Genomic DNA, 26,678 nt, shown 5'->3' with positions numbered 1-26,678 from the left:
GTTTTGTTGCTTTATCATTTATTAATTTCACAAACTGAAGAGTCAGTTTTGTTGCTTTATCATTTATTAAATTCACAAACTGAAGAGTCAGTTTTGTTGCTTTATCATTTATTAAATTCACAAATTGAATAGTCAGTTTTGTTGCTTTATCATTTATTAATTTCACAAACTGAAGAGTCAGTTTTGTTGCTTTATCATTTATTAATTTCATAAACTGAAGAGTCAGTTTTGTTGCTTTATCATTTATTAATTTCACAAATTGAAGAGTCAGTTTTGTTGTCTTATCATTTATTAAATTCACAAGTTGAAGAGTCAGTTTTGCTGCTTTATCATTTATTAATTTCATAAACTGAAGAGTCAGTTTTGTTGCTTTATCATTTCTTAACTTCATAAATTGAAGAGTCAGTTTTGTTGCTTTATCATTTATTAATTTCACAAATTGAAGAGTCAGTTTTGTTGCTTTATCATTTAATAATTTCACAAACTGAAGAGTCAGTTTTGTTGCTTTATTATTTATTAATTTCACAAACTGAAGAGTCAGTTTTGTTGCTTTATAATTTATTAAATTCACAAGTTGAAGAAATAGTTTTGTTGCTTTGTCATTTATTAATTTCACAAACTGAAGAGTCAGTTTTGTTGCTTTATCATTTATTAATTTCACAAACTGAAGAGTCAGTTTTGTTGCTTTATCATTTATTAATTTCACAAACTGAAGAGTCAGTTTTGTTGCTTTATCATTTATTAAATTCACAAACTGAAGAGTCAGTTTTGTTGCTTTATCATTTATTAAATTCACAAATTGAAGAGTCAGTTTTGTTGCTTTATCATTTATTAATTTCACAAACTGAAGAGTCAGTTTTGTTGCTTTATCATTTATTAAATTCACAAACTGAAGAGTCAGTTTTGTTGCTTTATCATTTATTAATTTCATAAACTGAAGAGTCAGTTTTGTTGCTTTATCATTTATTAAATTCACAAGTTGAAGAGTCAGTTTTGCTGCTTTATCATTTATTAATTTCATAAACTGAAGAGTCAGTTTTGTTGCTTTATCATTTATTAGTTTCAGAAACTGAAGAGTCAGTTTTGTTGCTTTATCATTTATTAGTTTCAGAAACTGAAGAGTCAGTTTTGTTGCTTTATCATTTATTAAATTCAAAAATGGAAGAGTCAGTTTTGTTGCTTTATCATTTAATAATTTCACAAACTGAAGAGTCAGTTTTGTTGCTTTATCATTTATTAATTTCACAAACTGAAGAGTCAGTTTTGTTGCTTTATCATTTATTAAATTCACAAGTTGAAGAAATAGTTTTGTTGCTTTGTCATTTATTAATTTCACAAACTGAAGAGTCAGTTTTGTTGCTTTATCATTTATTAATTTCACAAACTGAAGATTCAGTTTTGTTGCTTTATCATTTATTAAATTCACAAATTGAATAGTCAGTTTTGTTGCTCTTATTTATTAATTTCACGAACTGAAGAGTCAGTTTTGATGCTTTATCATTTATTAATTTCACAAGTTGAAGAGTCAGTTTTGATACTTTATCGTTTATTAATTTCACAAACTGAAGAAATAGTTTTGTTGCTTTATCATTTATTAAATTCACAAATTGAAGAGTCAGTTTTGTTGCTTTATCATTTAATAATTTCACAAACTGAAGAGTCAGTTTTGTTGCTTTATCATTTATTAATTTCACAAACTGAAGAGTCAGTTTTGTTGCTTTATCATTTATTAAATTCACAAGTTGAAGAAATAGTTTTGTTGCTTTGTCATTTATTAATTTCACAAACTGAAGAGTCAGTTTTGTTGCTTTATCATTTATTAATTTCACAAACTGAAGATTCAGTTTTGTTGCTTTATCATTTATTAATTTCACAAACTGAAGAGTCAGTTTTGTTGCTTTATCATTTATTAAATTCACAAACTGAAGAGTCAGTTTTGTTGCTTTATCATTTATTAAATTCACAAATTGAATAGTCAGTTTTGTTGCTTTATCATTTATTAATTTCACAAACTGAAGAGTCAGTTTTGTTGCTTTATCATTTATTAAATTCACAAACTGAAGAGTCAGTTTTGTTGCTTTATCATTTATTAATTTCACAAATTGAAGAGTCAGTTTTGTTGTCTTATCATTTATTAAATTCACAAGTTGAAGAGTCAGTTTTGTTGCTTTATCATTTATTAATTTCATAAACTGAAGAGTCAGTTTTGTTGCTTTATCATTTATTAGTTTCAGAAACTGAAGAGTCAGTTTTGTTGTCTTATCATTTATTAAATTCACAAGTTGAAGAGTCAGTTTTGTTGCTTTATCATTTATTAAATTCACAAATTGAAGAGTCAGTTTTGTTGTTTTATCATTTATTAAATTCACAAATTGAAGAGTCAGTTTTGTTGTCTTATCATTTATTAAATTCACAAGTTGAAGAGTCAGTTTTGTTGCTTTATCATTTATTAAATTCACAAATTGAAGAGTCAGTTTTGTTGTCTTATCATTTATTAAATTCACAAGTTGAAGAGTCAGTTTTGTTGCTTTATCATTTATTAAATTCACAAATTGAAGAGTCAGTTTTGTTGCTTTATCATTTATTAAATTCACAAACTGAAGAGTTAGTTTTGTTGCTTTATCATTTATTAAATTCACAAATTGAAGAGTCAGTTTTGTTGCTTTATCATTTATTAAATTCACAAACTGAAGAGTTAGTTTTGTTGCTTCGTATTCTACTAAATTCACAAATTTAAAAGTAAATTTTTTGCTCTATATTTTAGTAAGTTCTCAATTTCAAAGTGCATTTATTGCTCTATATTTTATTATGTTCTCAAATTGAAAGTGCATTTTTTGCTCTATAATATATTAGCTTTACAAATTACAAAAAGCAGTATTATTATTCTTTTTTTTTATTCATCTGTAAATTTAATATTTGAACTAGAAAGAGATGCTTCCCCCAATTTCATCTACGATAATAGTTTTATGTTTATAGGAAGTGCAAGAAAAGTAAAGAAGCTATAATAGGTAGCTAATTATGATGCAGTAAAACATCAGTCCACACCATTTTATTGTAAGCTACCCTGATTCGTTCTGTTATAAAATGGTGTAGATAGTAACCTCATCTGTTATTATCATAGTATTAATTTTGATCACTCAAAATCTTATAAGTTTAAAAATAAAAATTATATATCCACGTAAAAATCAAATGTCTCTAAAAGTGTTTGTGTTTTACACCCAAATAATAGGAGTTTGCAACTTTTTAATTATTCACATGTGAAAATCTAACAGTTTTGATCAGTGTCTCAAAATTCAACAGATAAGCTCTAAATGTATGTGGATTTTTGTCAAAAAGCAGCTGATTTTAAAATTTTAGTATATCCATCTCACTGTGAAGAACTGGTATAAAGTATTAAAAACAATTTTACAGAACTGGGTGGTGCTGGGATCAGTGAATCTAGAAGAATTTGTTATTGAACACTGTAAAACTCCAGATGATTGGAAGAATAATTTCAAGGTAATCAAAGCAAAGAGTCAAGAATTCAGTCGTTTTACTGTGTAAGTAAAACCTTATTTTTGTGAAATTCAGTGATTTTATTCTCTTAGTAAAATAGTCTAAATTTATACATATCAGTTGTTTTACACTGTAAGTGAAATAAGTCTTTTTAAACAAATCTCTCATTTTACAGTGCAAATAAAATAGATGAAACTTTTAGAGAAAATTGTTGATTTCATGGTTAACTCAAGTGAAAGAAATGTATTGAAAAATATATATGTAGAAATAGCTGGTTTGGGTTGAGAAAAGTGTCATGTAAAGGAGCAAACAATGCTTCAACCTTCTTCACCTACACACGTTTTGAACACTGCAAAATAATATACACAACCATAGAAAACACCCTAATACTAAATAAAGAAACAAACATAAACAAATGCAAAATTAAAGAAGCCTTACTCATACAACAACTCAAGCCCAAAATAAACCAATACAAAGGAACACTTTTATATCTATATTAATAAATATAATCAAACATCTAAGCATGCTCTCTACATTCCTACATTCAGTTACACAACCCCCTTCAAACATGTGGTCATCTATCTGTCAGTTAATTCTTTCTTTCTCTGTGAACCTGACGATGACCGAAGGTTGAAACGTTGTTTGCTCCTCTACATAAAACTTTTCTTAACCCAAACCAGCTATTTCTATATATATATATTTCTCTACAATTTGTTTTCTCGTCATCACTGATTAAAGACATGTATTGTTTCCTGTACTTATTATGATGTAGAATCATGGTACACAAGTAATTACAAAAGTATAATGAACAACATAAAATAAAGGAAATGAAATTTCTATATGCACGACTTAAAAGTGAAATTACCTTCATCTTTATTGGTACTTAAAAGACTGTGTTCATCTAAATATTCGTATAAACTTCAAGTTCCAGCTCTTTGTTTATTCTAAGTTGTTAGAATATTCATATGAACTTCAAGTTAGAGTTCTTTATTTTTTGTAAGTTGTTAAGATATTCGTATAAACATACGTTCTGGGTCTTTCATTATTGTAAGTTGTTAAGATATTCATATAAACAGGTTATAGTTCTTTGTTTAATTTAAATTGTCAGAATAAACATATACACTTCAAGTTGTAGTTCTTTGTTTATTCTAAGTTGTTAAGATATTCATATAAACACAAGTTATAGTTCTTTGAACATTCTAACAACTTAGAATAAACATATACACTTCAAGTTCTAGTTCTTTGTTTATTCTAAGTTGTTAAGATATTCATATAAACACAAGTTATAGTTCTTTTTTTATTATAAGTTGTTAGAATATTCATATACACTTCAAGTTATAGGTCTTTATTTATTCTAAGTCTTTAGGATATTTCTATAAACTTCAAGTTAGTACTATCAATGCATTTGTTTGGTACTTAAGATAACATCTAAATTGTTGTGGTTAACTACAATATCATCTAAAGTATAGTGGTTAACATGGTGTTAGTGTCAGTACATCTGTTGGTTAATTAAGATATCTAAAGTATAGTGGTTAACATGGTGTTAGTGTCAGTACATCTGTTGGTTAATTAAGATATCATCTAAAGTATAGTGGTTAACATGGTGTTAGTGTCAGTACATCTGTTGGTTAATTAAGATATCACCTAAAGTATCTGGTTGTAACTTGGTGGTAGTGTCATTAAATCTGCCGTATGATTTAACTTAAAATGTAGTGGTTAACTGGTTGGTCAAGTCAGTCCATTGCCTAAGATATCAGTGAAAGCATAGTGGTTATGTTCAATGTATCATTTTGTTTTCAGTTAGTAGGCTTATTTAATACAACTGGTATAAAGTATATTTGTAACTACCACAAATCTAAAATAATTATTGCAGGAATAAATTTTTGTTTAGAACATTTCAAGTGTCTAGAATGTTTTGTGAAATAAGTAAGTTGTTCAGAAAGTCTTGATCACAGAGTTTGTTCAGTGCTAACACTATTTATAAAGGAAACGGACATGAAAGTTGTGGTCTATGTACATTTATTATTTTTGTAAATGAAAGGTTAGAGTTGCAGAGGATTTCTTTGTAATGTTGTGCAAACTGTATTATTAATCTGCAAGAAGGTTATTTAATTTTATATTTTTTGAAGTGAAGAAGAAAAGCTGGACTGCATTACCATCAGTTATGCACCAGTTAGAGCTTTCATAGATTATCTGATCTCTGAGTTAGATGCCACAATGGTACGCTGCCTTCAACGGTCTATCCAGTCAGATATGGCTTCTGTTCAAAGATTTTTAACTGAAGCAACTTCTACTTTATCTCGTCCCCTCAGTCGGTGGATGAAATCACTGAAGCTAACTCAAAACACAAAGAACTCCAGGAAAGGAAAGATGAGGTAGAAAGAAAGAAAAACTTTTATTATTCTGAATTAACAGCAATCAACATCTGGTCGGAATTTACTTTACAGAAAGAATATTTATAATTTAAACTTATATGAGATGGTACATCAGACTTTTGAGTTTATTAATAATTACAATTCTCATTTTAAGTTAATAATCATTCAATTTTGGATGTAACGTTGCTTTAATTACTTGTTAATGATGCAGTTTCTACTTGATATATAATGAAGAATCTATTAAGATTGAAAAACTAAAATTGTTCGTCATCTAACAAGTGCTTTCTTTGTTCGTCATCTAACAAGTGTTTTCTGAAGAGAAGAAATATTTGAAAGAATTACATGCTTTTTAATTATTTAAAAGATTAATATTCTCTTAACTTCAGTATTAAATATTTTAATTTGTGTAAAGTGAATCAGATTAACATTTATTAGCTAGTGTGCACGATTGTTATGACAACACAATACAGACCTCATAAAACTGAACACACTGGATAGTTCTCAGTATTTCGGTTATTATCTGCAATTTAAATGTTGAAGTGATATTTTCAAAGCAGACTTTTATTAGAATGTATCATTATTATCCGTAAATGTAAATAAATATTTAATAGTTTCTTATATTCCTGAACTAAAGATGAAACAGCTGTACCGGGATGCTGAGGCCAAAAATGAGTTTTTGGGAAAATGGTCTCGACGAGCAATGGTTGATACAAGTAACATAAGGGGACAGTGGGATACACTGGACCGGATAATGGAAGATCATACAGAATTGATATCACAACAGGTAAAACAAGTTGTCCTAGCTTAAGCTCACTAAGTTACAAAAGGAATTCAAAATTACTCAAGCAATTTGTTTAATATTTATTAACTTGTGTTTGTTAAATCGTGAAACTAAAACAGTGTTACTGAAACCACTTCTTTGCTGCAGTGTTTAATATTTATCAACTTGTGTTTGTTAAATCATGAAACTAAAACAGTGTTACTGAAACCACTGCTTTGCTGCAGTGTTTAATATTTATCAACTTGTGTTTGTTAAATCGTGAAACTAAAACAGTGTTACTGAAACAACTTCTTTGCTACAGAGTTTGGTTAATATTTATCAACTTAGACTTAATAAGTGGTGGAATTAATATAATGTCAATGAAGCCATTGCTACAATGTCTGATATTTATCAACTTTAACTTGATAAGTGACAAAACTAATATAATATTACTGAAGTCATTGCTATAGTGTTTGTAGGGCTACCAATATTGATAATTCTGTGACTTCAATGCAGTGTAAGAGTACCGATATTGATAGCTATCTTGTTTGTATGAGTTCACCCTGACTTCAACTCAGTGTAGGAGTACTGATATTGATAGCTATCTTGTTTGTATGAGTTCACCTTGACTTCATCTCAGTGTAGGAGTACTGATATTGATAGCTATCTTGTTTGTGAGTATGAGTTCACCTTGACTTCAACTCAGTGTAGGAGTACTGATATTGATAGCTATCTTGTTTGTATGAGTTCACCTTGACTTCAACTCAGTGTAGGAGTACTGATATTGATAGCTATCTTGTTTGTATGAGTTCACCTTGACTTCAACTCAGTGTAGGAGTACTGATATTGATAGCTATCTTGTTTGTGAGTATGGGTTCACCTTGACTTCAACTCAGTGTAGGAGTACTGATATTGATAGCTATCTTGTTTGTATGAGTTCACCTTGACTTCAACTCAGTGTAGGAGTACTGATATTGATAGCTATCTTGTTTGTATGAGTTCACCTTGACTTCAACTCAGTGTAGGAGTACTGATATTGATAGCTATCTTGTTTGTATGAGTTCACCCTGACTTCAACTCAGTGTAGGAGTACCGATATTGATAGCTATCTTGTTTGTATGAGTTCACCTTGACTTCATCTCAGTGTAGGAGTACCGATATTGATAGCTATCTTGTTTGTATGAATTCACCTTGACTTCATCTCAGTGTAGGAGTACCGATATTGATAGCTATCTTGTTTGTATGAGTTCACCTTGACTTCAACTCAGTGTAGGAGTACTGATATTGATAGCTATCTTGTTTGTGAGTATGAGTTCACCTTGACTTCAACTCAGTGTAGGAGTACCGATATTGATAGCTATCTTGTTTGTATGAATTCACCTTGACTTCATCTCAGTGTAGGAGTACCGATATTGATAGCTATCTTGTTTGTATGAGTTCACCTTGACTTCAACTCAGTGTAGGAGTACCGATATTGATAGCTATCTTGTTTGTGAGTATGAGTTCACCTTGACTTCAACTCAGTGTAGGAGTACTGATATTGATAGCTATCTTGTTTGTATGAGTTCACCTTGACTTCAACTCAGTGTAGGAGTACCGATATTGATAGCTATCTTGTTTGTATGAGTTCACCTTGACTTCATCTCAGTGTAGGAGTACCGATATTGATAGCTATCTTGTTTGTATGAATTCACCTTGACTTCAACTCAGTGTAGGAGTACTGATATTGATAGCTATCTTGTTTGTGAGTATGAGTTCACCTTGACTTCAACTCAGTGTAGGAGTACCGATATTGATAGCTATCTTGTTTGTATGAATTCACCTTGACTTCATCTCAGTGTAGGAGTACCGATATTGATAGCTATCTTGTTTGTATGAGTTCACCTTGACTTCAACTCAGTGTAGGAGTACTGATATTGATAGCTATCTTGTTTGTATGAGTTCACCTTGACTTCAACTCAGTGTAGGAGTACTGATATTGATAGCTATCTTGTTTGTGAGTGTGAGTTCACCTTGACTTCAACTCAGTGTAGGAGTACCGATATTGATAGCTATCTTGTTTGTGAGTATGAGTTCACCTTGACTTCAACTCAGTGTAGGAGTACTGATATTGATAGCTATCTTGTTTGTGAGTATGAGTTCACCTTGACTTCAACTCAGTGTAGGAGTACCGATATTGATAGCTATCTTGTTTGTGAGTATGAGTTCACCTTGACTTCAACTCAGTGTAGGAGTACTGATATTGATAGCTATCTTGTTTGTGAGTATGAGTTCACCTTGACTTCAACTCAGTGTAGGAGTACCGATATTGATAGCTATCTTGTTTGTATGAGTTCACCTTGACTTCAACTCAGTGTAGGAGTACTGATATTGATAGCTATCTTGTTTGTATGAGTTCACCTTGACTTCAACTCAGTGTAGGACTACTGATATTGATAGCTATCTTGTTTGTGAGTGTGAGTTCACCTTGACTTCAACTCAGTGTAGGAGTACTGATATTGATAGCTATCTTGTTTGTGAGTGTGAGTTCACCTTGACTTCAACTCAGTGTAGGAGTACCGATATTGATAGCTATCTTGTTTGTATGAGTTCACCTTGACTTCAACTCAGTGTAGGAGTACTGATATTGATAGCTATCTTGTTTGTATGAGTTCACCTTGACTTCAACTCAGTGTAGGAGTACTGATATTGATAGCTATCTTGTTTGTGAGTGTGAGTTCACCTTGACTTCAACTCAGTGTAGGAGTACTGATATTGATAGCTATCTTGTTTGTGAGTATGAGCTCACCTTGACTTCAACTCAGTGTAGGAGTACTGATATTGATAGCTATCTTGTTTGTGAGTATGAGTTCACCTTGACTTCAACTCAGTGTAGGAGTACCGATATTGATAGCTATCTTGTTTGTGAGTATGAGTTCACCTTGACTTCAACTCAGTGTAGGAGTACTGATATTGATAGCTATCTTGTTTGTGAGTATGAGTTCACCTTGACTTCAACTCAGTGTAGGAGTACTGATATTGATAGCTATCTTGTTTGTATGAGTTCACCTTGACTTCAACTCAGTGTAGGAGTACTGATATTGATAGCTATCTTGTTTGTATGAGTTCACCTTGACTTCAACTCAGTGTAGGAGTACTGATATTGATAGCTATCTTGTTTGTGAGTATGAGTTCACCTTGACTTCAACTCAGTGTAGGAGTACTGATATTGATAGCTATCTTGTTTGTTTGTATGAGTTCACCTTGACTTCAACTCAGTGTAGGAGTACTGATATTGATAGCTATCTTGTTTGTTTGTATGAGTTCACCTTGACTTCAACTCAGTGTAGGAGTACTGATATTGATAGCTATCTTGTTTGTTTGTATGAGTTCACCTTGACTTCAACTCAGTGTAGGAGTACTGATATTGATAGCTATCTTGTTTGTTTGTATGAGTTCACCTTGACTTCAACTCAGTGTAGGAGTACTGATATTGATAGCTATCTTGTTTGTGAGTATGAGTTCACCTTGACTTCAACTCAGTGTAGGAGTACCGATATTGATAGCTATCTTGTTTGTGAGTATGAGTTCACCTTGACTTCAACTCAGTGTAGGAGTACTGATATTGATAGCTATCTTGTTTGTGAGTATGAGTTCACCTTGACTTCAACTCAGTGTAGGAGTACTGATATTGATAGCTATCTTGTTTGTATGAGTTCACCTTGACTTCAACTCAGTGTAGGAGTACTGATATTGATAGCTATCTTGTTTGTATGAGTTCACCTTGACTTCAACTCAGTGTAGGAGTACTGATATTGACAGCTATCTTGTTTGTGAGTATGAGTTCACCTTGACTTCAACTCAGTGTAGGAGTACTGATATTGATAGCTATCTTGTTTGTGAGTATGAGTTCACCTTGACTTCAACTCAGTGTAGGAGTACTGATATTGATAGCTATCTTGTTTGTATGAGTTCACCTTGACTTCAACTCAGTGTAGGAGTACTGATATTGATAGCTATCTTGTTTGTGAGTATGAGTTCACCTTGACTTCAACTCAGTGTAGGAGTACTGATATTGATAGCTATCTTGTTTGTATGAGTTCACCTTGACTTCAACTCAGTGTAGGAGTACTGATATTGATAGCTATCTTGTTTGTATGAGTTCACCTTGACTTCAACTCAGTGTAGGAGTACTGATATTGATAGCTATCTTGTTTGTGAGTATGAGTTCACCTTGACTTCAACTCAGTGTAGGAGTACTGATATTGATAGCTATCTTGTTTGTGAGTATGAGCTCACCTTGACTTCAACTCAGTGTAGGAGTACTGATATTGATAGCTATCTTGTTTGTGAGTATGAGTTCACCTTGACTTCAACTCAGTGTAGGAGTACTGATATTGATAGCTATCTTGTTTGTATGAGTTCACCTTGACTTCAACTCAGTGTAGGAGTACTGATATTGATAGCTATCTTGTTTGTATGAGTTCACCTTGACTTCAACTCAGTGTAGGAGTACTGATATTCATAGCTATCTTGTTTGTGAGTATGAGTTCACCTTGACTTCAACTCAGTGTAGGAGTACTGATATTGATAGCTATCTTGTTTGTATGAGCTCACCTTGACTTCAACTCAGTGTAGGAGTACCGATATTGATAGCTATCTTGTTTGTGAGTATGAGCTCACCTTGACTTCAACTCAGTGTAGGAGTACTGATATTGATAGCTATCTTGTTTGTGAGTATGAGTTCACCTTGACTTCAACTCAGTGTAGGAGTACTGATATTGATAGCTATCTTGTTTGTATGAGTTCACCTTGACTTCAACTCAGTGTAGGAGTACTGATATTGATAGCTATCTTGTTTGTATGAGTTCACCTTGACTTCAACTCAGTGTAGGAGTACTGATATTGATAGCTATCTTGTTTGTATGAGTTCACCTTGACTTCAACTCAGTGTAGGAGTACTGATATTGATAGCTATCTTGTTTGTATGAGTTCACCTTGACTTCAACTCAGTGTAGGAGTACTGATATTGATAGCTATCTTGTTTGTGAGTATGAGTTCATTTTGACTTCAACTCAGTGTAGGAGTACTGATATTGATAGCTATCTTGTTTGTATGAGCTCACCTTGACTTCAACTCAGTGTAGGAGTACTGATATTGATAGCTATCTTGTTTGTGAGTATGAGCTCACCTTGACTTCAACTCAGTGTAGGAGTACTGATATTGATAGCTATCTTGTTTGTATGAGTTCACCTTGACTTCAACTCAGTGTAGGAGTACCGATATTGATAGCTATCTTGTTTGTATGAGTTCACCTTGACTTCAACTCAGTGTAGGAGTACTGATATTGATAGCTATCTTGTTTGTGAGTATGTGTTCACCTTGACTTCAACTCAGTGTAGGAGTACTGATATTGATAGCTATCTTGTTTGTGAGTATGAGCTCACCTTGACTTCAACTCAGTGTAGGAGTACTGATATTGATAGCTATCTTGTTTGTATGAGTTCACCTTGACTTCAACTCAGTGTAGGAGTACTGATATTGATAGCTATCTTGTTTGTATGAGTTCACCTTGACTTCAACTCAGTGTAGGAGTACTGATATTGATAGCTATCTTGTTTGTATGAGTTCACCTTGACTTCAACTCAGTGTAGGAGTACTGATATTGATAGCTATCTTGTTTGTATGAGTTCACCTTGACTTCAACTCAGTGTAGGAGTATCGATATTGATAGCTATCTTGTTTGTGAGTATGAGTTCACTTTCTCAAAGTGATAGAAGGCAACTTCTATTTGTAAGCCTTTATCACAGGTTTACATTAAAAGTATAAAACTTTTGATATGTTTTCAGTTTTTTAATTAAAGTATGCTGAAGTAATTGATGTGACATTAATTTGATAAATTTTGGTTTACAGGTGAACATGCTCAAGGCTAGTGCTCTGTCAGAGCTTCAGAACTTCTACAAACATATTGACAGGTATTCTGCTCGTTGGAACCAGCTCAAGCCTCGGGATGAGTTCTTGGAAGGAGACACGAGCCAGGTGGAGCGTGCTATTGATATCATGAAGGACATGAGAGTTGAGTTTGATGTCTTGTTGGAAACAAAACAGAAACTCTTGTAAGGATGTAAACTGTTCAAATGAATTAGAACAGGACATTAGGTTACCCATTAACTTCTGTATTAGTACAATTAATGTGATTTTAACTACACAATAAGTTGTACTAAGCAGTAATGAAACCTAGAATCTTACTAATAGTAATATTTTCACAGTATTTTGGTATTGAATATACAGCAGTTGGATAAAGTCATTCTTCTATCCATTACAAAGAGAAGACTTTAGAAAATAGAATTTTAAACATTTATGTCAGTAATAGAATTGATATGAAGTATATCTTAACAATCTGATTAATATATATTAATTTCATTTCAACATTGATAAACTGGAGTATGACACAAGAACTTTTACTACTGGTTTAAACAAAATTGAAATTTCATGCTATTTGATAGTTGTTTATCTCTAGAAGTCTGTATGTTTATTTTGTTGTGGTAAAAAAAAGTAACCAATCCTTCAAAAAACAAGTGTACCATGATGAAAAATCTAGATAGTTATTAGCTTTCATATATTTTTTTTTAATACTGATAACTGACTGAATAAATATGATATAACAAATAGTTACAGGTATGAAGTAAAGGAATATGAAAATATAGCAAAGATTGAAATTATTTTAAATGTGAAATAAACAAAAGTTGGAGGATTGTTTTAAGTAAAATGAGGACTACTTGAAATTACTAGTCATTTGAGCCTAAATAGTTATTAATACCACAGATAAAATGTCATAAACTCAGCCTACTTTAATAGTTTACCTTTAATGTTTCCTGGTGATTGTTAATACTACAGATACAGTGTTATAAACTCAACCTGTTTTAATAATTTACATTTAATGTTTCCTGGTGATTATTAATACCACAGATACAGTGTTATAAACTCAACCTGTTTTAATAGTTTACGTTTATTGTTTCCTGGTGATTATTAATACTACAGATACAGTGTTATAAACTCAGCCTACTTTAATAGTTTACATTTAATGTTTCCTGGTTGTTATTAATACCACAGATACAGTGTTATAAACTCAACCTGTTTTAATAGTTTACATTTAATGTTTCCTGGTGATTATTAATACTACAGATACAGTGTTATAAACTCAACCTGTTTTAATAATTTACATTTAATGTTTCCTGGTGATTATTAATACCACAGATACAGTGTTATAAACTCAACCTGTTTTAATAGTTTACGTTTATTGTTTCCTGGTGATTATTAATACTACAGATACAGTGTTATAAACTCAGCCTACTTTAATAGTTTACATTTAATGTTTCCTGGTGATTATTAATACCACAGATACAGTGTTATAAACTCAACCTGCTTTAATAGTTTACATTTAATGTTTCCTGATGATTATTAATACTACAGATACAGTGTTATAAACTCAATTTACTTTAATAGTTCACATTTAATGTTTCCTGGTGATTATTAATACTACAGATACAGTGTTATAAACTCATCCTGCTTTAATAGTTTACATTTAATGTTTCCTGGTGATTATTAATACTACAGATACAGTGTTATAAACTCAACCTACTTTAATAGTTTACATTTAATGTTTCCTGGTAATTATTAATACTACAGATACATTGTCATAAACTCAACCTGCTTTAATAGCTGACATTTAATGTTTGTTATATTTAGAAGTAGAAATATTCCAAACATGTTAATTATTTTCATCTTGTTTTTGGTACATTTAATTTCACCATATACGGGAAGTTTGCTGGTCTTAACTGACTTATGATGGAAGGTTGTTTTAAGAATATAAATAATAAACTTTGTTATCTCTGGAAAGTTTGTAAATATTTAGTTGTCTTTGGTGCTCTTTATTATGTTTATTAGTAGCTCATTAGCATTGGATTTACTGTTTTGTAGTAACTGGTGTTATTATATATTTTTCTATATAGGGTTTGTCTTTACTAGGTTTACTGTCTATCATGTTTAGATGTTTTCTCAGTTGTTTAATTCTTGAATCTCTATAAATTGTGATGACATTTTTAATTAGAACTATGTGATGGTGAACTCTAAACTTCATTAAATTTCTACTTCATATTTTATAAAATGGATACATTATAGTTCAAGTATGAGTATTTTAATCAGTGAAGATGTGTTTTATTCTTGTATTTATTAGAAAGGACAGAGAACACTTTGATCTCCCAGAGTTTGACATGTCTGTTGTTGATGAGCTGGAAGTAGATCTTGTTAAACAAGAACAGATATGGTTCTTGTTTGAAGAGTTTAACAGTGGTCTACAAGAGATGGCACAGGAAGAGTGGATTGTATTCAGGTATTTGGCATCCTTGGTTTTGTAGCAGGCATAAAGTAAACATCTCGAGTGTCTGGATGGACAGTTTTCTTAAATCCACAGGTGTATTACTTAATGTAAACTGTTAAGTTATTAATGTTTCAAATTTAGTAGCATTGATTTTGATGTACTTTTTAGTGCCTTAAAAGATCCCCTTTCACTTCCATTTCTAGTAATAAAAGCTGAAATAATTATTTGAATTTATTTATAATTGCAGTTCTCAAGGAAGATTTGTATACTTACTGATGATTATTTCTTTTTGGGGAAATTACTTTTTGTTAACTATAAATAGTGAAGAGTAACAAACAGAATGATTCTTGATTATTCTTTGTTTGTTTTTAAAATCATGTCTGAATTTAACCAGTGAGCACCTATAGTTGGTAGCTGAAGAAGAAGGCCAGTCTTTTGTTAAAACATGGTATGTTACCTGAGCAACAAAACACTTCAGTATGCTTATAAATCATTGTTTGTCAATTTATTTATATTAGTATAATGTGCTTCCTTACTGAAGTAGATACTATTTAGTAACTTTGTTCTAAGTTCTGTATCAGTTGGTTAAGCACTTTCATGATGGAAAGAAAATGAAAAAATACCAATGACAGCTCTGTGGTTTGAAAAGGATTAAACCTAACTAATCTAATATTGAGGTGTGTTGCTTCTATTTGCTTTGTCTTATCTTTGTGGATATAATGTTTCACTGCTGACTTTGTCTTATTTTGAATTTAATCTGATTTTTCTAAACATTTCTTAGAATTCATACATTTAGTTCACACGTTTTCTTTGGAAATAGACTAAAAGTTTGTTCTATAAACAAGCCTTTCAAACTTAAAACTTGTGATGTGACCGTTAGTAACTTGTGTTTTGGAAATAGCAATAACATTTTAAGTGTTTAGGAAGTGGTGTTATGATTGGAAAGATTATATTTCAGAAACATAATTGTTTTGTTCTTTTGAGCTGGGGTAAGAAATGGAAGGTGTATGTTTCAAAAACAAGTATTAGTACTTTTGAGATTTTTCTTGAGAATGGAGGTAGGTAATAAGCAGAATATTTGTTTTTTAGGAACATAGTCTACTCTTGTGAGAGTTTTCTCTAGAACAAGGATATTAAAGAAATTAATGGTATTTCAGAAACAAAGTTCACACATTTGAGAGCTTTCTTGGAGACTGGTATGAAAAATTAAAGTCTGGAGGGCCAGCTGGAGAGCCAACCACTGTAACACTTCGACTTCAGAAAGAGATTGACAAATATAGAGTTTGTATTCAGTTTCTTTAATTGTTTTGAACTTGTGGTGATGGTGTGTAGATTACATTAAAACTATACTTTGCTCTTTCTTTTAAGAATATTAAGAACTTGCAGCATGTGTTAAAACTAATTTTGTATTATACTTAACTGGTAAATAGAATATAATAATAATTAAGAACATTAAGAACTTGCAGCATATATTAAAACTAATTTTGTATTATACTTAACTGGTAAATAGAATATAATAATAATTAAGAACATTAATAACTTGCAGCATATATTAAAACTAATTTTGTATTATACTTAACTGGTAAATAGAATATAATAATAATTAAGAACATTAAGAACTTGCAGCATATATTAAAACTAATTTTGTATTATACTTAACTGGTAAATAGAATATAATAATAATTAAGAACATTAAGAACTTGCAGAATATATTAAAACTAATTTTGTATTATACTTAACTGGTAAATAGAATATAATAATAATTAAGAACATTAATAACATGCAGAGTATATTAAAACGAATTTTGTATTATACGTAACTGGTAAATAGAATATAATAATAATTAAGAACATTAATAACTTGCAGCATATATTAAAACTAATTTTGTATTATACTTAACTGGTAAATAGAATATAATAATAATTAAGAACATTAAGAACTTGCAGCATATATTAAAACTAATTTTGTATTATACTTAACTGGTAAATAGAATATAATAATAATTAAGAACATTAAGAACTTGCAGAGTATATTAAAACTAATTTTGTATTATACTTAACTGGTAAATAGAATATAATAATAATTAAGAACATTAATAACTTGCAGCATATATTAAAACTAATTTTGTATTATACTTAACTGGTAAATAGAATATAATAATAATTAAGAACATTAATAACATGCAGCATATATTAAAACTAATTTTGTATTATACTTAACTGGTAAATAGAATATAATAATAATTAAGAACATTAAGAACTTGCAGCATATATTAAAACTAATTTTGTATTATACTTAACTGGTAAATAGAATATAATAATAATTAAGAACATTAAGAACTTGCAGAATATATTAAAACTAATTTTGTATTATACTTAACTGGTAAATAGAATATAATAATAATTAAGAACATTAATAACATGCAGAGTATATTAAAACTAATTTTGTATTATACTTAACTGGTAAATAGAATATAATAATAATTAAGAACATTAATAACTTGCAGCATATATTAAAACTAATTTTGTATTATACTTAACTGGTAAATAGAATAGAATAATAATTAAGAACATTAATAACTTGCAGCATATATTAAAACTAATTTTGTATTATACTTAACTGGTAAATAGAATATAATAATAATTAAGAACATTAAGAACTTGCAGAATATATTAAAACTAATTTTGTATTATACTTAACTGGTAAATAGAATATAATAATAATTAAGAACATTAATAACATGCAGAGTATATTAAAACTAATTTTGTATTATACTTAACTGGTAAATAGAATATAATAATAATTAAGAACTTGCAGAATATATTAAAACTAATTTTGTATTATACTTAACTGGTAAATAGAATATAATAATATTTAAGAACATTAAGAACTTGCAGCATATATTAAAACTAATTTTGTATTATACTTAACTGGTAAATAGAATATAATAATAATTAAGAACATTAAGAACTTGCAGAATATATTAAAACTAATTTTGTATTATACTTAACTGGTAAATAGAATATAGTAATATTTAAGAATATTAAGAACTTGCAGCATGTGTTAAAACTTATTTTGTATTATACTTAACTGGTAAATAGAATATAGTAATATTTAAGAACATTAAGAACTTGCAGCATGTGTTAAAACTGATTTTGTATTATACTTAACTGGTAAATAGAATATAGTAATATTTAAGAACATTAAGAACTTGCAGCATGTGTTAAAACTAATTTTGTATTATACTTAACTGGTAAACAGAATATAGTAATATTTAAGAATATTAAGAACTTGCAGCATGTGTTAAAACTGATTTTGTATTATACTTAATTGGTAAATAGAAATTAAAATGTTTAGTAAGATTTAGTGTGATCTCAGTTCTTTATATTTCAGAGAGAGTGAAAAGATTTTTGTTGTAAATGTATATGTTAAAACTCCGTGTTTTTATTTTAATAGGATGTTTTACCTGTTCTTAAATACTGCAGAGGTGATATGTTTTCAGCACAGCACTGGGCTGAAATTTTTCGTGCTATTGAGATGCCAAACACACCAGTTGAGAAGTTGGTGTTTGGTGATTTTCTACGAGTGAAAGATATGATTGTGAAAAATGCTGATGTATTGAAGGTAACACAAACTTTTACTGATCTTCAGTTTTATAGTACTGCCAAACAATACAAGAAGCTTTAAAAATCACAGGATAAGTAATTTAATAATAGCTGTGGTTAAACTTATTTTAATGAATTCAGATGTCGATGACAAATATAGTTCATGAGAAGTCGTGTTAACCAGTAGCTAACTTATATAACTGTTGAAATCTAGATAACAAATATAGTTCATGAGAAGTCGTGTTAACCAGTAGCTAACTTATATAACTGTTGAAATCTAGATAACAAATATAGTTCATGAGAAGTTGTGTTAACCAGTAGCTAACTTATATAACTGTTGAAATCTAGATAACAAATATAGTTCATGAGAAGTTGTGTTAACCAGTAGCTAACTTATATAACTGTTGAAATCTAGATAACAAATATAGTTCATGAGAAGTTGTGTTAACCAGTAGCTAACTTATATAACTGTTGAAATCTAGATAACAAATATAGTTCATGAGAAGTTGTGTTAACCAGTAGCTAACTTATATAACTGTTGAAATCTAGATAACAAATATAGTTCATGAGAAGTTGTGTTAACCAGTAGCTAACTTATATAACTGTTGAAATCTAGATAACAAATATAGTTCATGAGAAGTTGTGTTAACCAGTAGCTAACTTATATAACTGTTGAAATCTAGATAACAAATATAGTTCATGAGAAGTTGTGTTAACCAGTAGCTAGCTTATATAACTATTGAAATCTAGATAACAAATATAAATCATGAGAAGTTATGTGTACCAGTTATTAGCTTATAGAAGTATTTAAATCTAGATAACAAATATAGTTCATGAGAAGTTCTGTGTACCAGTAGGTAGCTTATATAGGTATTCAGATCTAAATAACAAATATAGTTTGTGAGAAGGTCTGTGTACCAGTTATTAGCTTACATAGGTATTCAAATCTAGATAACAAATATAGCTTATCAGAGGTTCTGTGTACCAGTAGCTAGTTTATATAGGTATTGAAATCTAGACATCAAATATAGTTCATGAGAAGTTTTGTGAACCAGTGGGTAGCTGATAAAGGTATTCAGATCTAGATAAAAAATATAGTTCATGAGAAGTTCCATGCCTCAGTAGGTAGCTTATATAGGTATTCAGATTGAGATAACAAATATAGTTCCTGAGAAGTTTTGTGTATCAGTAGAATACATTATTCTAAAAGCTTTATTATAAATACTGCATCATGAATGCCATTGTTATGTTCTGTTGAGAAGTGAAGGCCCATAGAATACATTATTCTAAAAGCTTTATTATAAATACTGCATCATGAATGCCATTGTTATGTTCTGTTGAGAAGTGAAGGCCCATAGAATACATTATTCTAAAAGCTTTATTATAAATACTGCATCATGAATGCCATTGTTATGTTCTGTTGAGAAGTGAAGGCCCATAGAATACATTATTCTAAAAGCTTTATTATAAATACTGCATCATGAATGCCATTGTTATGTTCTGTTGAGAAGTGAAGGCCCATAGAATACATTATTCTAAAAGCTTTATTATAAATACTGCATCATGAATGCCATTGTTATGTTCTGTTGAGAAGTGAAGGCCCATAGAATACATTATTCTAAAAGCTTTATTATAAATACTGCATCATGAATGCCATTGTTATGTTCTGTTGAGAAGTGAAGGCCCATAGAATACATTATTCTAAAAGCTTTATTATAAATACTGCATCATGAATGCCATTGTTATGTTCTGTTGAGAAGTGAAGGCCCATAGAATACATTATTCTAAAAGCTTTATTATAAATACTGCATCATGAATGCCATTGTTATGTTCTGTTGAGAAGTGAAGGCCCATAGAATACATTATTCTAAAAGCTTTATTATAAATACTGCATCATGAATGCCATTGTTATGTTCTGTTGAGAAGTGAAGGCCCATAGAATACATTATTCTAAAAGCTTTATTATAAATACTGCATCATGAATGCCATTGTTATGTTCTGTTGAGAAGTGAAGGCCCATAGAATACATTATTCTAAAAGCTTTATTATAAATACTGCATCATGAATGCCATTGTTATGTTCTGTTGAGAAGTGAAGGCCCATAGAATACATTATTCTAAAAGCTTTATTATAAATACTGCATCATGAATGCCATTGTTATGTTCTGTTGAGAAGTGAAGGCCCATAGAATACATTATTCTAAAAGCTTTATTATAAATACTGCATCATGAATGCCATTGTTATGTTCTGTTGAGAAGTGAAGGCCCATAGAATACATTATTCTAAAAGCTTTATTATAAATACTGCATCATGAATGCCATTGTTATGTTCTGTTGAGAAGTGAAGGCCCATAGAATACATTATTCTAAAAGCTTTATTATAAATACTGCATCATGAATGCCATTGTTATGTTCTGTTGAGAAGTGAAGGCCCATAAAATACATTATTCTTACAACATCTGATGAAGAACAGATTGTCTTAATGTAGAACCCAAGTTATAAATAATTCTGTTGCTGAAAGCTGTCTTAAAACAATTGTTAAAATGGTAGTAAGTACTCCATGAGAAGTGGTATGTTTAAAAAGTGCTGTTGTGTATAACTTACACTACTTGTATGTGGAAGTGCTGCATACTTTTCATTTAGTTATTAACTTGATGTTTTTCGTTTTTGAAGATTTAGCTATAGAGGTGATACTGAAAGCATATTAATGTATATTGATACATCTTACCTTTAAGCTTTTGTAACATTTAAGTAGCTTAAATTGTTGTTTGTTGTCTGAATAATGAAGGAATTAAACAGCAGAGCCCAAGGGGAGGTAACTATTAGAGAGGCTTTGAATGAGCTGGATCTCTGGGGAGCCAGAGAAAGATTTTCTTTGACTGAGCATGAAGATACTCATGGAGACAAAGTTATGCTGATAAAAGACTGGAGGGATGTACTAAATAAGGTATCAGAATTTATGCTAATAAAAAAAAAAGTGTGCACTATAATAAGAATACAATAAAGAAGAGGTGACATGCAAATTACTGATGGTAAATATGAGGTTATATTCATGTTAATATGATGGTAAAGTAGAGGTTATGTTCATGTTAATATGATGGTAAGTATGAGGTTATTGTCATGTTAATATGATGGTAAAGTAGAGGTTATATTCATGTTAATATGACGGTAAGTATAAGGTTGTATTTATGTTAAAAAATGGTAAAGTAGAGGTTATATTTATGTTAATAAAATGGTAAAGAATAGGTTATATTCAGTAAAGTGGTGAAGATGTTAATAAAGTGGTAGATATGATATTATATTTGTTTTAGTAAGATGGTAAATATGAGGTTATAGTTAGTAAAACTGTAAATATGAGGTTATGTGTGTTAGTAAAGTGGTAAATATTATATTCATGCTAATAATAGGGTAAAGATGAGATTATGTTAGTAAATATGAGATTACATTCCTGTTGGTAAAACTGCAATGTTTATATTTGTGTTAGTAAAGTGTTAAAGATGAGATTATGTTAGTAAATATGAGATTACATTCATGTTGGTAAAACTGTAATGTTTATATTTGTGTTAGTAAAGTGTCAAAGATGAGATTATGTTAGTAAATATGAGATTACATTCATGTTGGTAAAACTGTAATGTTTATATTTGTGTTAGTAAAGTGTTAAAGATGAGATTATGGATTATACATTATAGCTAACTGATACTGGCTTGATACTTGATAACTGCAAAATACATGGAATACATATACATCCTGTTGAATAGTGTTTTGTGGCTAACAAATGTTGACTTGACACTATCACTGCAAGAACATGTAGTAACCCAGCAGTCCAGTTATATACCTTTAACACTAAGTTTCATGAAGTCAATTGTCTTAATTATTGTAAACATGCTGATTATACAGTAAGTTATTGTTGATCTTGCATCGCCTTTGTGGTATAAACTCTAAAACTCTATGTTATTGATGGTATAATGAAGACATCCTTCAACATTACAGTTTATTAGGCTCAATTCCTATACAGCCAACTTTACCTTGAGGTTGATGGAAGGTTGACCTGTATTGATACATATGTATAATTATGGTTTTCCAAGCTACAGTATTTTACAGACTAAATAATGACCTACCAAACAAGTTGTTGTTATACATTACTTAATGACTACTTTAAAGATTTGTTGTTTACAAGAACATCATTTGTAGGACTTTAGTTTGGTGAAAGTTGCAATGGTTATGTGCACAATATATGAAATATTTTAATTGAAAATAGGTTGGTGATAACCAGTGTTTGATCCAGTCCCTCAAAGATTCTCCATATTATAAGAACTTTGCAGACAGAACTTCTATTTGGGAAACACGCCTGTCTACTTTAGATATCTGTCTACAACAGCTTAATTTAATACAGAGAAAGTGGGTCTACTTGGAACCAATTTTTTAGCCGAGGTGCACTGCCATCTGAAGAATCTCGCTTTCAGGCTGTTAGTAACGACTTTAGGTAATATGTTGGTTTACTTTAGGTAATATGTTGGTTTACTTTAGGTAATATGTTGGTTTACTTTAGGTAATGTGTTGGTCTACTTTAGGTAATGTGTTGGTCAACTCCTTGTAGTTTACATTTTAAATTAAATTAATTTTTACTCCACTGTATTGTAGTAATTTACAATTGTGTTAAAATCTCTCCCTTCATAATGTCTGTTTTCACCTATTCTGATGAAGAAAACTAAAAAATAATTATTATATGCATCTAATAATATACAAAAGATTGTTTAACTATTTAATTATTCATATTTTTGTATTTTTTATACACACTTAGATACAAAAAATACTGTACCTGTCTTTTGTACACACTTAGATACAAAAATACTGCATGTCTTTTATACACACCTGGATACAAAAAATACTGTACCGGTCTTTTATACACACTTAGATACAAAAAATACTGTACCTGTCTTTTATACACACTTAGATACAAAAAATACTGTACCTGTCTTTTATATACACTTAGATACAAAAAATACTGTACCTGTCCTTTATACACACTTAGATACAAAAAAATACTGTATTTGTCTTTTTACACACTTAGATACAAAAAATACTGTACCGGTCCTTTATACACACTTAGATACAAAATACTGTACCTGTCTTTTATATACACACTTAGATACAAAAAAATACTGTTACCTGTCTTTTATATACACTTAGATACAAAAAATACTGTACCTGTCTTTTATACACACTTAGATACAAAAAAATACTGTACCTGTCTTTTATATACACTTAGATACAAAAATACTGTACCTGTCTTTTATATATACACTTAGATACAAAAAAATACTGTACCTGTCTTTTATACACACTTAGATACAAAAAATACTGTACCTGTCTTTTATACACACTTAGATACAAAAAATACTGTACCTGTCTTTTATATACACTTAGATACAAAAAATACTGTACCTGTCTTTTATACACACTTAGATACAAAAAATACTGTACCTGTCTTTTATATACACTTAGATACAAAAAATACTGTACCTGTCTTTTATATACACTTAGATACAAAAAATACTGTACCTGTCCTTTATACACACTTAGATACAAAAAATACTGTACCTGTCTTTTATACACACTTAGATACAAAAAATATTGTACCTGTCCTTTATACACACTTAGATACAAAAAATACTGTACCGGTCCTTTATACACACTTAGATACAAAAAATACTGTATTTGTCTTTTATACACACTTAGATACAAAAAAATACTGTACCGGTCCTTTATACACACTTAGATACAAAAAATACTGTACCTGTCTTTTATATACACACTTAGATACAAAAAATACTGTACCTGTCTTTTATATACACCTGGATACAAAAAATACTGTACCTGTCCTTTATACACACTTAGATACAAAAAATACTGTACCGGTCCTTTATACACACTTAGATACAAAAAATACTGTACCTGTCTTTTATATACACACTTAGATACAAAAAAATACTGTACCTGTCTTTTATATACACCTGGATACAAAAAATACTGTACCTGTCCTTTATACACACTTAGATATAAAAAATATTGTACCAGTCCTTTATACACACTTAGATACAAAAGATACTGTACCTGTCTTTTATACACACTTAGATACAAAAAATACTGTACCTGTCTTTTATACACACTTAGATACAAAAAATACTGTATCTGTCCTTTATACACACTTAGATACAAAAAAATACTGTACCTGTCCTTTATACACACTTAGATACAAAAAATACTGTATTTGTCTTTTATACACACTTAGATACAAAAAATACTGTACCTGTCTTTTATATACACACTTAGATACAAAAAATACTGTATCTGTCCTTTATACACACTTAGATACAAAAAATACTGTACCGGTCCTTTATACACACTTAGATACAAAAAATACTGTACCTGTCTTTTATATACACTTAGATACAAAAATACTGTACCTGTCTTTTATATACATCTGGATACAAAAAATACTGTACCTGTCCTTTATATACACACTTAGATACAAAAAATACTGTACCTGTCTTTTATATACATCTGGATACAAAAAATACTGTACCTGTCCTTTATATACACACTTAGATACAAAAAATACTGTACCTGTCTTTTATATACACACTTAGATATAAAAAATATTGTACCTGTCTTTTATACACACTTAGATACAAAAAATGCTGTACCGTCCTTTATACACACTTAGATACAAAAAAATACTGTACCTGTCTTTTATATACACACTTAGATACAAAAAATACTGTACCTGTCTTTTTATATACACCTGGATACAAAAATACTGTACCTGTCCTTTATACACACTTAGATATAAAATACTGTACCTGTCTTTTATATACACTTAGATACAAAAAATACTGTACCTGTCTTTATATACACACTGGATACAAAAAATACTGTACCTGTCCTTATACACACTTGGATACAAAAAATACTGTACCTGCCCTTTATACACACTTGGATACAAAAATACTGTACCTGTCCTTTATATACACACTTAGATACAAAAAAATACTGTACCTGTCTTTTTATACACACTTAGATACAAAAAATACTGTACCTGTCTTTTATACACACTTAGATACAAAAAATACTGTACCTGCCCTTTATACACACTTAGATACAAAAAATACTGTACCTGTCCTTTATACACACTTAGATACAAAAAATACTGTACCTGTCTTTTATACACACTTAGATACAAAAAATACTGTACCTGTCTTTTATACACACTTAGATACAAAAAATACTGTACCTGTCCTTTATATACACACTTAGATAGAAAAAATACTGTACCTGTCTTTTATATAGACCTGGATACAAAAAATACTGTACCTGTCTTTTATATACACACTTAGATACAAAAAATACTGTACCTGTCTTTTATATACACTTGGATAGAAAAAATACTGTACCTGTCTTTTATATAGACCTGGATACAAAAAATACTGTACCTGTCTTTTATATACACTTAGATACAAAAAATACTGTACCTGTCTTTTAAACACTCTTAGATACAAAAAAATACTGTACCTGTCCTTTATATACACACTTAGATACAAAAAAATACTGTACCTGTCTTTTATATAGACCTGGATACAAAAAATACTGTACCTGTCTTTTATATACACACTTAGATACAAAAAATACTGTACCTGTCTTTTATATACACACTTAGATTCAAAAAATACTGTACCTGTCTTTTATATAGACCTGGATACAAAAAATACTGTACCTGTCTTTTATATACACTTAGATACAAAAAATACTGTACCTGTCTTTTATACACACTTGGATACAAAAAATACTGTACCTGTCCTTTATATACACACTTAGATACAAAAAATACTGTACCTGTCTTTTATATAGACCTGGATACAAAAAATACTGTACCTGTCTTTTATATACACACTTAGATTCAAAAAATACTGTACCTGTCTTTTATATACACACTTAGATACAAAAAATACTGTACCTGTCTTTTATATACACACTTAGATTCAAAAAATACTGTACCTGTCTTTTATATACACACTTAGATTAAAA

General features: G+C 29.9%; 1 protein-coding gene across 1 annotated transcript in view; it reads left to right on the top strand.

Moving 5' to 3' along the window:
* The window catches only part of LOC143228462 (cytoplasmic dynein 2 heavy chain 1-like), a 197,919-nt gene that overhangs the window by 48,715 nt on the left and 122,526 nt on the right, over positions 1 to 26,678 (top strand). The window contains 11 exon segments of the mRNA XM_076459717.1: positions 3,412 to 3,539; positions 5,625 to 5,797; positions 5,800 to 5,870; positions 6,505 to 6,654; positions 12,523 to 12,725; positions 14,846 to 15,001; positions 16,147 to 16,270; positions 18,446 to 18,613; positions 21,382 to 21,540; positions 22,852 to 23,013; positions 23,015 to 23,076. Coding sequence (XP_076315832.1) covers positions 3,412 to 3,539; positions 5,625 to 5,797; positions 5,800 to 5,870; positions 6,505 to 6,654; positions 12,523 to 12,725; positions 14,846 to 15,001; positions 16,147 to 16,270; positions 18,446 to 18,613; positions 21,382 to 21,540; positions 22,852 to 23,013; positions 23,015 to 23,076 — 1,556 coding nt within the window.

Source organism: Tachypleus tridentatus, chromosome 10 (assembly GCF_004210375.1).
Source record: "Tachypleus tridentatus isolate NWPU-2018 chromosome 10, ASM421037v1, whole genome shotgun sequence".
In the NCBI taxonomy this organism is placed as follows: Eukaryota; Metazoa; Arthropoda; class Merostomata; order Xiphosura; family Limulidae; genus Tachypleus; species Tachypleus tridentatus.
This window is presented reverse-complemented; position numbering and strand designations above follow the sequence as displayed.